At 39.2% G+C, this 12,280-nt stretch overlaps 1 protein-coding gene across 1 annotated transcript; it reads right to left on the minus strand.

Annotated features, from left to right (window-relative positions):
• Positions 1-1,033: 1,033 nt before the first annotated feature.
• On the minus strand, positions 1,034-2,756 carry LPAR6 (lysophosphatidic acid receptor 6). Its single transcript, XM_082481606.1, has one exon. It carries the CDS (start codon positions 2,122-2,124, stop codon positions 1,102-1,104), a length of 1,023 nt encoding a protein of 340 aa, XP_082337732.1. The 5' UTR covers positions 2,125-2,756; the 3' UTR covers positions 1,034-1,101.
• Positions 2,757-12,280: the final 9,524 nt, after the last annotated feature.

The raw sequence follows: 12,280 nt of genomic DNA on the forward strand, positions 1-12,280 counted from the left end.
ATAGCCCAAGTAATTTATTTTTATACTTTATAAAGTTTGCAGGTAAATAGCATTTGAAATTTTAAATGCTTCTGTTAAAACTATTTCTAGGACAGAAAGATTACAAGGGAGTTTCACTCTAAAAATTACTGTGTCTTGAGTTTCTTTACGGGACACCAAATAGTTTCCTAGAAGAAATATTTGAGTTGATGCACATGCTCATTTCTAGTTAGCGAAGGTCATGTTTTTCTAAGAAACTACTACTTTGAGAATGAATTGCCTGATTTGGAGGATGTTAGTTTGCTCAAAAGTTGCATTGAATTTGAAGAACTTCTCACAAAAGAGTTTTATAAACTGGCACTGTACCTAAAGCACTAACTTCAGTCATCAGAGGGTTATTTTGTTATAATTACACAGACATCTGAGACAGAGGTGAGAAGAAAAACCAGTTTGTCTGAGTTGTTTCCAGATGCCCTAAACTACCAGAAGATTTAATTGCTTTATGGGGGCCAGACTTGTGAAGAGAGCATATATTTTATCGGATAAGCCTGGGAGAAATGAAGTTCTTGTAGCCCACTGATCGAAGCCCCCTGTGAATGTTATGGTCCCTAAGAAGGAAGGTGTAGGGAGAAAGACAGGAGGGAGGAGTAAGAGAGAGAAGAGGAAACTCCAGAGCAGGCACATTAGCTGAAGTGATATGATCAATATGATGCTGTTTTCCTCAGCAACTGGACCCTGCGCTGTAAACCAGGTAGTTTCACCCCCGTCCTCAGTAAAATGGAAACCTGTATCATAAAAAATGAGCAATTGTTTTACCCTCAGAAAAAAACTCTACCGACTTCTTCATTTGTTTTTGACTAGACAGACAATCTTTGGACTTTGGTTAACCTAATCCAAAACCAAAAGTTCATTTCTAGCATACAACCTGTCAGAACAGACATTTGAGGTAAATTCTTAAAGTACTTTTCCTGTGTACTACCATTATGCTTAACACTTACAGTCTTATCAAACTTTTCTGATGTGAAGGAAGTGTAACATTTACATATGAGAATATATTTCCACAGCTGAAGAAATGTGCAGGCTTTTAATTCCAGTTTAGTCCCAGCTGTATTTTAGTACAGTTTATATTGTGGAGTCACTGTCAAATATTTTCATTTTTACGGTCTGAAGGCTGTGTTGAATGAAGTTTTCTGAAACTGGCCTTTCGGAGAATCTGATGTCCCGTGGTCTAGTGGACCGGTTCTTTTTTATCGAGTTTTGAATTGTATCCGATGTAAAGTAATAGACTATTGGGTCAAAACAGCAGTTTGAAACAGCGATGCACAGAGTGATGGGGTACATAGTCCTGACTGCAGTTACCACTGAACAATTAACCCAAGTCTGTGTTCTCATAAGGGAGTAAAGTATTAAGGTAATGTTATAAGGCACAAAGCAGAAGCAGAATATCACCAAATGGACAAAAATCATTTTGAGTACCTTTTTTTTGCTTAATTTATTCCGACTTAAAGTTAGTGGTTTGTTCAAAGTCCGTAATACCATAGTAGAGCAGGTCACGTTCAAGATGAGGGGAATAAAAAACCCAACTATTTCAATGAAGATAACAATCCGGGATAGGTAGGTTTTCCATGTGTCCTCCGAAAAGTTTTCAAAACATGTTCTTTGTTCAGTATTATTACGGCGGTTTGTAGACTGGAAAAAGCTTGCCGGTGTGCTGCCTGCTAACACAGTTATCCATACTGCAACACAGACAATTTTTGCATTCCTTTTGGTTCGGAGAGTCTTAGATCGAAAGGGGTGTACTATTGCTAAAAAGCGATCTACGCTTATGCAAGTCAGAAATAAAATGCTGCCATACATATTTGTATAAAAGAGGGTGACTGAAATCTTGCAAAGAATGTCTCCAAATGGCCAGTTTCTTGCCACAAAGTAATAAATCCTGAAGGGTAATGTAAACACAAAAAGCAGATCTGATATTGCTAAATTAAGCATGTAAGTTGTGGTCTCGTTTCGCATTTTTAATGTGCAAGTAAAAATATAGATAGCAACACAGTTTGCTATGAGGCCAAGAACAAACACCATACTAAAGATACACCCATATAAAGTATATTTAAAGGAGTCCTCAGTGGAACAATTAGAGCTTACCATTATAATGGTATATTTAAAATTCCTGTGATTTGGAGGTTTCTCTGGAATTTTTATTGCAACTTTTTTTTTTTTTTTTTTTTAAATTCCAGAAGAACTTGCTGATGTATTTGAACTGTGTGCTTTGGTGAGCTTGTTGCACTGTAAAGCTTCAGAGAAGAAACAGGAGCTCTGTAGCAGGGGAGTACACCTCCAGCAGGTCACTCTTCTCTTCCAAGTGCTGTTTGTAATCACATAGCCAGTCTTCGAGAGTCAGAAAACGTATCATTTGTGGCAGATGAGGTCATCCCAAAGCTTGCCCAGTTCCATTTTCCCCCCTCGATTTGATGAAGTCCTTGTAGAACTTTCTGCCTTACTTTTGGCTGCAGATCACGATGGCGAAGTCCAGTCCATCCAATTTTACTGGGAACGTACGCTGGACGCCGCAAAGTGTCAGCACTTGCATTTCTCCCTCAGCCTTCTTACTGTAAAACGAGCTTTTTCGGCTCCTCGGAGCACTCGCTCGCCGGCGGGGTGAGGAGTCAAGCTGCTTGTGAGGGCAAAAACCAAATTCCAGAGCGTGTTTGTTCCTGCAGAGCACGGCCCCGGCGTCCTGCACCCCGGCAGCCTCTCGCCAGCCCGGCTGCTCCTTCTGGAGAGGAGAGAAGAGAGCTCAGGCAATTAGTAGCGTGACATCACAGGAAGAAGAGGCCGGACTCCAGCTGAAGAATGGTTTCAGTTCGGTTTGTTTGCCTTCCCCTAATCTGGTAATGTGTCTGCTGGGACTGTACCTTGCAAATGGTCACCAGCAGAGTGCTGCTGCAGCTGCAGCCTCTGTTAACTCTTTCCCTGCTCCCTGTGAAAGGTCCTTTGCCGACATTGGAGTCCGAAAGCTTCATCGCAAGATCTTTTTCTTAACTGTGAGGAGGCTTTTCAGTGTCTGTATAACTCTCATGCCTTAAAACTCCTGTTTTTCTCTGGAGATAGTAGTAATTATGGGATTTTATGCTTTATGGAGAATTGCACTAACATTACTTTTTTTTTTTTGATAATATCTTTGCTTATGATAGATAACACGTTAATCACCAGAAATCAGCTGAGTAGTTCTATCTCTATTCCCTCAATATGTCAGTACAAACCTCAGGAGGGACAAAGTAACATTGATAGGTAATTAAATAATTTCACCAAATAATTACTTGGAGAGGCATAAAGATTATGAACCTGTGGGTTGCTCATAGATAGTCCCAGGACTGAGATGTGTTGCAGTGGGAGGAGAAATTTTTAACTTGTTCCCTATTAGAAAGCATATACCATGCTCTCTTTCTAATCAGAAGGATGGTTCTTTTTTAAAAAAAAAAATATTCTTTGATTTTTTTTTTTTCAAATTTTGTTGTACAGAAAGTATTTTCTTCAGTATGTAAGCACAGAATAAACATACCAAAAGAAATACTGCACTATGAAATTGTTTCTTTAAATTAAAGGGGGGCGTTTATTGCACATGCACAAAATGCTCCCATTAGTCACTGATTAATAAAACGAAAACATGTTGTAACTAATTAAATTGTTAAGTAAATATAATGCCAAAAAAAGCAGCTCTTATTGCCTTTAGGGGCAGATATGAGATAAATCTCAGTTTAGACAGACTCATTTATTTAACAACAGCTTGGATAGACTCACTTCTGGCATCAAAACCAGTCTATTTCTAAGTCTTAGAATAACAAATCTCTTCATATCTGGCTGGGTGGCATGGTTCTTTTGAACTAGATTTTAGTCAGGTGTACCTAAGCAAGGCTCTGGGCAAAACCTTTCTAGTCTGCTGTAAAGGAGAGTAAATAGTAGCACTTCACGGGGTTTTGGCATAGTTTCTTAATATAAGGTATACATCAGACAATTCAGAAACATGCAAAAATAGGTCTTCCTTATTTTGTTTCAAGTTGTCTTGATAAGTTTCTTCTGTGAAACTCTTTCACCTTGATTTTTGAGGTAAAATCGAGCAGTTTCACTTTAGTAGGCTATAACCACAAAAAACCTTTTTGACTATATTTGAAATTCATACTTAACTGTAAAGAGCAGTGCATTTTCCACTTCTAAGTCAGCAAGAAATGAAAATGTGAGCTTGGCAGCCAGAGTCTCTTGTGTGTCCAACTTAACTTGTACCTTAGCATGAAGTTGCCTTACTTGGCTTTCCTCACAAAAGCAGTTGTCACGCCTGGATTTATTTTGTCTGTGGTCGCAGCAGCCTTGTGCAGTGGAAGGGGAGTTTTCTGGAAGGGTCCCGGAGTTCTGCGTCGGGCCGTGGGAGCTCAGAGCTCAGTTTTCCTGCTCCAGCTTTGTTTGCACAGGAAAACTGTGTGGGGCGGTCTCAGTTACGGGAACGAAAATACCTTGAAGTACAGGAATTTGACGTCACGTGCCAAAACCTCAAGCAATATTTCATCTTGAGAGAGAGAAATGAATGGAAATGAGTAGGTCTTCTTCCCATCGATATGTGATTTTTCTCTTTGGGCTGAGGTGTGGGTGCAGAGAGAAAGGGTGGGGATGTCTGACCAGGGGCACTGTCCATTTTTCCATAGTAAATGTGTTTTAGAGCAGTCCCGAAGGTGCATCCTCAGCCATCAGTTTGTGCATCAGAGCCCCTGCCCTGCTGTGGCCTGTGTTTTTGCTCCTTTTAGGAATGTGGGCACGACTCAGAGCTGTATTTTAGGGGCTTTGGTATACGCTCCTGCTGTCTTTGGGACTGTGCCTTGATTCTGCACCATTTTGGTGCAGAGCAGTATGTGCACCTTACACTGATTGAAGAACTAAGTGCTATTTGTATGCTTCCAGAAATAGCATTCAGCTGCAGGGTTTCTCTGCCTGCAGAAGAAAATTTGAAAACCCCAAGTTGACGGGTTTCTACTTCGTATCATGTCTTGGTGAGGAGGTGTATGACTGAGCGGGCAGCCTGACTCAATTTAGTGTAAAGGGTGAATGGCGTACCCCTTTCCTTAAATTAGATGTGGCTGATTGTTATCAAGTAGTGTTTTAATTTGTGTGAGCTTTTCTGAGCTGAAGAACCTGCATTACTGCACCGCAAGCCCTGGGAGTTGAGCGCAACCTCCCTTCTGGCCGGGCTCCAGCGCGAGCAGGGAGGAAACTTCATCGTGTGCTTTTCCTTTCCTTGGATCATGTTTCAAGATGTCGAGCTTGAATCTGTGCCGTCAGATTTGGAAAAGCCTTCAGTAAGCCCCAATCCTTTAAAAAATAAAAAGAGGTTGATCGGTTCTTATGGAGGAAGGATTGATGTGGTAATGACCTTGCTTATGCTTCTTCACTACGGGGCAGATTTTCCTTTGGGATGGGGAGGAGTGGTAGGCAGGAGGAAGCAGCTGCAGGGATGACCCTGTATGCTCAGAATTGTTTTGGTTTTTGTTTTTTGTTTTTTTTCTCCAAAGGAAACAATGCTGCGGCTGCAGGGAGATGCGTATGTAAGCCTGTCTGCATCAGAGATGGGGATGAGTTAGGACCTGTCATTTGTTGCTAGTGTGAGATGAGAAAAGATTGCATTTCCATCAACAGGCTTCCTGTGGCTCTTGAAGAGGCATTGAAGGGAGAGTGAGCGTGGGCTCCTTAAAGTCGAGAGCCGATGAGATGATTGAAATTATCTCTCACTTTGGCAGTGAACAGATATTGTATGTTCCTTCAGTTGGTTACCACTTAGCTCTGCTTCCATGAGTGTAGATAGCTGAGTTCAGATGTCTAGCACTCTTTACACCCTTGAGTGATCTGGGATGTGTGGGGCAAACCTATTCCAGCGTTGAACTGGGCATAAGGAGAAGTCCTTATAACCCTAGCAGTGTGCTAGTAGAGCAGCTGTAGGATGCTGCCACCAGCACCTGCTGCTTCCTCTTACCCCCATATGTCATAGAGTTGTAGACTTGCTGTCATTTAGGATGCAGGGGCAGGATCCTTTAAATTTAGAAGTTGATGTTGAGTGGTAAAGAAATGTTTCACTGAAATGAAACAAGTATCAGAAGGTTTTTCCAAGAGGTCAGTTGTTTTTGCCAGTGATGTGTGTTCCTCTGGTGTTACCCTAGTCTTCAGTGTTGGAATGAAACAGAAGTTGTAGTCAAAGGTAAAATTAATTTTGAACTTGTCTTGTGTACCACATTTAGTGCTACTGCTAAAAGCTCTTACTCACTCTAGAGGAAGAAAACAAATTCAACATTACTTATGTTGTAATAAATTCTCGCAGTGCTTCCAAAGGCAGAGGATGCACTGTTAAATGAAGGCTGTCAGAGAGACACACAGCAGCATGTGCAACCCCATTATTCTATAACTAAATCAATGTTACTGCTTGTAGAGGCAAGACTGGATCATGGTAAAGGCATTTATTCTCGCTTCGGGTAAGCATGCTTATGCAAAAGGACTTGTGCTATCTGTTGCAGTGAAGACAAACCCTGGCAGGACAGTATTTTCTTTACCCTAAGTGTTATTTATTATTTGTCCAATCACTTTCATGGGTTAGTGATGATTTCTGACGCATTTTTAGTCTATTTACGAGAGTTTCTCTTTGAGCATGTGTATGTACAGGAAGGAATTTATTATGGCTGAGAAATAGAGTTGGGAGCCAGGAAGTCTGTTTCTGGCTGTGCCACAGATTTTCTGTTCAAGTCCTGGCAAAGTTTTCTATGACTTTGTGCTTTAGCTTCATTCCTGTGTAAGAGCTCCTTCCCTTCCTCACTGGGATGCGAGGCTATCTTAATTGTTAAAAACAGCTTGAAGTCCTTGGATAGAGAACCCTTTATTAAATATTATATTGGGATAATTACCGTGGCTAGTGAATGCAATAAAAATATAAGATTAAAATTTAGTATTTTTAGATTAGATTCCTGCCAAGCAAAAGAATCTATTAAAAGACTTTGCTTGATTCAGCTCTGTAAGTCTATGGGGAAGTAGGTACAGAGAAGGCAGGGCTGGGAACTTCAATTTTCTCAGCTACCTTTCAGGAGCCGCCTGCTCAGGCACTCGTAAGTACTGTAAGACCGCTTCTGGTAAGTGGCTTATTGCCTTCTTAAAATGCAATGGTGGTGTCCAACTATGGAGACAGTGTGAAGTAGTTAGCACACTGAAAATTCCCTTCCCCCCCCCCCCCCCCCCCCCTTTCTTACAATTTTTCCAGTGTAGTAGGCAAGTCTTTAAATGAACATTATGAGGCTTATGGTGAACAGACTATTTTTATCTAGCCAGACTAATCCTGCATGACTACTGCATAGCCAGTTAGAGACTCCTCCATATCAAGAAACTTGTTAGCTTAATGCAAATGAGCTACATGTACGAATTACAAGTAAAAACTAAAAGAAAACTAAGTATTTTCTGCTGAAAGTTTGATTGACCTTCTAGAACCAGCTTTCCTGAATAGTTTTGTTTTACTAGCTCTACTCTAATACAGAGCTGCCAAAAATGTTTCAAATACTAACAAAAAAAAAAAAAAAGAAAAAGAAAAAGGCAAGAGCAACTAAAGAATTTGGGTGTTGAGGCTGTTAGGTTCTCCAAATTAAAATAACTTCTCTGAGTGTGATTGCTTAAAAAGGGAAAAGGAAGCTCAGAATAAAACAAGAGTTCTTCATTCCTGTGCATTTGAAATGCTTCTATTTTCTCTTTAGAATTGTTTCAATTTCCTTCATAGGAAACAACTGCTCCTCTCCCACTTGCAGAAAAAGGAAACAATTTCTCTCCTTTTGTATAAATTCAGGCTGCTAGAGTCTTTTCTTTCCTCTACTCCTGGATTCACGAAGAGAAGGGCTTTTTAAACCCAAATATATGTATAGCAAAGGTATTTTGTTGTTGCAGTCTCTCTAAATAACTTGAACGTGACGGATTGCTTTGGTTCTTTGGTCTTAAAAATATGTTCAATGAATATGACATGCATACTTATAGAAATGCCACTCTTAGTTAAATTCTAGTTCTGAAACGCTTCTTCACAGTATTTGTTGTATGTCTGTGTGTGAGGAAGCAGTTTCTTTGAACTACTTCAGTTATAGGAAGTCCCTTCCTTGCTGTTTCCTATGCTGTCCTCTATATACCTGGTATTATAAAGAGACTGGACTACAGAGAACGTGTTTTTACTTGGGAAATACTGTGTAAAAGCTGATACAGGCTGACAAGAAAACCAATGTGCGTGGATTCATAATTTTTAAGCAACTAAGAGGCAAATAAGTATATTCTGTTCCTTTCCTAGCTAGAACCCTCTCTTTTGAAGTGGAATTTCGGATTTAAAGTGCTGCTGTTGGGACTGTTGTTCTGTTGATGCAGCATCCCTTAGTGTAATTCAATCCTTCAGAGTAGTTACATGTCTATTTGAAGCTGTCCAAATATTATAATTTACAGGAGAACATCTTAATAGAATGAGAAAATAGGAGCATCTTTACTACTAATTTGACACTATTTTTCTTGTTTCATTTTGATTTGGCGTAAAAGTGTTTTGGAGCAGGGTTTTGGGAAAAGCTTCCCATGCACAGAGATGGAGAAAAGTGCAGAACTGTGTCCTGGAGTTTGTAATACAAGTTCTGAAGATATTTTTGGAATAATTCATTTCTGAAAACATTATGTGTACCTTCTACTTATATTTTACAGCTTGTTTTTGGCATTATTTGGTTTGTTTACCGCAATAGTTGAGACAGATTGAAAATAAGGGATTAATTTTTTAAAGCACAATACTGCAAGTTTGAAAGTAACTTTTGTGATAGCGCTAATAGAAATGTACAATGTCTAATGGTAAAAGCAGTTCTGTTATCTCAAAAGTCCAGTTAATGCTAATGAACACATTAGGGTTACCAGGAATTAGGTAAATGGTATTATGGAATATGCAGATTGATTGTTTGCATTATAAGTACATGAGCAGTTACAGCAGTGTTTTAGGCCAGTAAGAGATGACTGATAAATAGTTGCATGAAGGTTCTTGAGTTGCATTTTTTTTGTAACTCATGGAAAGTCCCAGCAGCAGCTTTTGCTTACATTCTCAAATGTTTTGATGTGCAAAGTAAATTTTTCTGAGAACGTGATTATACAGATATAAACAGTGTCTTTATATTGGCGAGCGATAATTGGATAAGATAGTATCAACATGTCCATTTTTTACCTGATACATTTAAAATGGTGGCCCCCACCTCTCTCCGATATATGCAGTAACAGCAGGTAAGAAATGACACACCTACTTACCCCTGCCTGTGGCTTCAATTTTAAATTCTTCATTTTCTGTAGTTAGGAACAGTGTGTGTGTGTGTGTGTGTGTTAGGCACTGCCGCTTTATGCCTCTGCTTTAAGGGAGAAATTACTTTGCGTGAAGAACAAAATCACCATTTCCACTGCATCTCTGGAGTAGCCCACTTGGCAAGATAGGAAATTCTTGAGAGGTGATAAAAACGGTTCTGCTGCTGTGTTGTACAGTATTTCTCAGAGGCTCTACAGTATATGTGATAAACATTGTACGGATGCCTGTTAGGGACGGTGACATGGACAGTTGGCAATTTGTAATGTGTATCCAGATACGTCCCGAGCTGATGTTTGGAGTTGTACTTTATAGATTAATTCAGGATAACTCCTTTATGTATACTGCAGTGTATTCCCTAGAGAAGAGGCATCGTGGCATCATGCATTAGAAGTGAGTGATTATGACATAAGTGAAGTGTAGCTGATCTTAGAGTAGGCTGGGGGGGGGGGTGCGTAGATAACAAAATTTTTTCAAGCTTTAATCTGTAGATTCAGTGGCATAAAAGGGATGGGCTAAAAAGCAAAGTTAAAGGATCGTAAGGATGAAGAGCTTGAAAAATGGACATTGACATTGTTCAGAGGGAAGGAAAATGGAAAAAAGGATAGTAAACATTCTTGGCAAAATCATTTTGAATGGATAGTAAAAGGGTGAATTTCTAAAATGTCAGGCAGGAAGAGGGATGCCTTACTTAGAATAAAATTCTGCAGTTCCTGAACTGTGATTTACCTTTTCTTGACATTTTAAAAAACATGCGTTTATTCAATCACTCTGCAAACTTGATTGAAATAATGTCAGTGTTTGAAATTTCTTTCCACCCTATATGCAGGAAATAAGTTAAATGGCACTCCCTAACACTGTGGCAAATTCTGGCTCTACTCAAACGTATACTTTCTAAATCGTAGGATTAGAAATTCAGAGTTTAATTGGAATTGATAGAAAATTGCCAAATGTTCCATGACTAAAAATTCATATTCAAAATACTTTGCAAGTGCAAAAAATCAATGTTTTATGAAAAAAAAATAAAATAAATCAACTGCTGTAGTAAGCAAATAGGAGGAATGATAGGAAGGAAATGGAAGAAGCTTCATGGATTATTTTGGGAAGGTATTCCACACATACAGGATGAAACGGGTCAGGAGAACAGAACTTGTAGAAAGGCATTTGTAATTTGTTTAGTTCCAATTACTTTTTGTATTTTAGATCTTTAAGTTTTTGCCCAAGATGTATTCTCTGGGCAGGATTGAGGTAGGCTGGTGTCCATGTCAGGACTACTGCTGTTCATCCATGTAGTTCTTGAGAATGTATTTCACTTTCATGCCAAATTGCTTACAATCACTGCATCTAGTGCTTGCAGCCTCTTGCAGTTTTGGTGGAATGGAGGCCTCTGATTTTGTATGAGAGGATTTTAACCTCTACTTGTCAGGGACAGCACAAAGCCCACAGTCACATTCCTATTCCCTTTTTTATAAAGGATAACACTGTGAAGCTATTACCATAGTCATTCAGTAAGATTTATGTGAATTCATAGAGTTTAAAAAAAAACTCTATGTTATTAGTTTGGTTTCCTTCACAAAACTGGAAAGTAAGACGTTGGGGAAAAAAAAATGTTTCATAAGAGTTGTTCAAGCTGGTAAGCTAATTAGTATAGATAAACACTGACATGAAAATGCTTGTCAGGGAAGAACTGTTGCCAAAAAGCAGAACTGGGACTTGATTAATGTGAAGAAGTATTACTTTCTAAATGTGTAAGTCAGCAAATAAGCTCTTTAAATTCTGCATTGTAAGATCACTTAAATGATTATTTAGCATATCATTAGTACTGGTAAACAGCTATTACATGTACTTCAGCTGACTTCCCCCCACAACTGCTCTTTCCTTCCAGCCCGTATCCTAAAGTTTTATGAAACAAATTTGGTACTTCATGAGCTTTTTTATTACGTTCTTGATGCCATTTAGCAGTTGCATTTACAGTGTAGCAATCAGCTAATACCTAGAAGGTAAGAAAAGAAATGTAACAGCTTTGGAAGAGGGTATGCTTCTCACGTGATATTTTAAAATTTTCTGCTGAAATCTTGGAGGGAATGGAGTGAGGCTCTCAAATGCAAAAGATGTAGAAAAAGAAAAGCTGTTTTTTCATCAGCTAAGTTTCTACAGAGGTCTGAAGGTGGGTTGAAAGAACATTTGTCACAAATGAACCATTTTCACTTGAGTCTGTGTTAATCTTCCTGGAAGGGGCAAGGTGTTTTGTCGTCTCGTCTACTTCTGCTTACGATCCTTACCCTAACTCTCTCTGTACTTCTTGAATTCATTGGGTTCTGATGTTCTTTATGATTAACTTAAACAGTTTAACTGCAGGCCATTGCTCGAAGTAATCCTACTGCCATCCCTTCGGGACTCCCTCTCTGCTGCTTCCATTGGGCTCTGTGTGTGTATGCACTCAGCTGAAGGAGGAGAACTATTTGGTTTAAAACTAATCCTAACAAATACATAATTTCCCCAGTCATAGCTGTTCTGAGGCTAAAGCAAGGGACGGAGCAGAAAGTTCAGATGTGTAACTTAGAAGCACCAGCGCACCTAAACTGGTTTAAGCCAATTGTGAAACTGCTGTAAGTATTGTGGCAGAATGTTCAATTTTGAGGCTCTCAAATCTTTATTGTTTTGACTCTTGGCCAAACATTAACTTAGTGTTGGCTGTGCGAGGCTTAAAAGCCTCTGCTAAGCTCAAGAGTGAGATCTATGCTTCTGGTCTACTACCCTATAATTTATTTTCATTTAAATGGTTTGAAATAGTGATATTTATAGCATAATAGAAGAGCCATGCATGCCTGATTAATTTTTCCACAAAGAAGCATAAAAATGAGCAGTAATACAGACATACTGTGCGTAGTCATGCTTTCCTATTTGAAATGAATAGGGGTGATAAAGGAT

The sequence above is a fragment of the Vanellus vanellus genome (genome assembly GCF_965231255.1).
Source record: "Vanellus vanellus genome assembly, chromosome: 1".
Lineage (NCBI taxonomy): Eukaryota > Metazoa > Chordata > Aves > Charadriiformes > Charadriidae > Vanellus > Vanellus vanellus.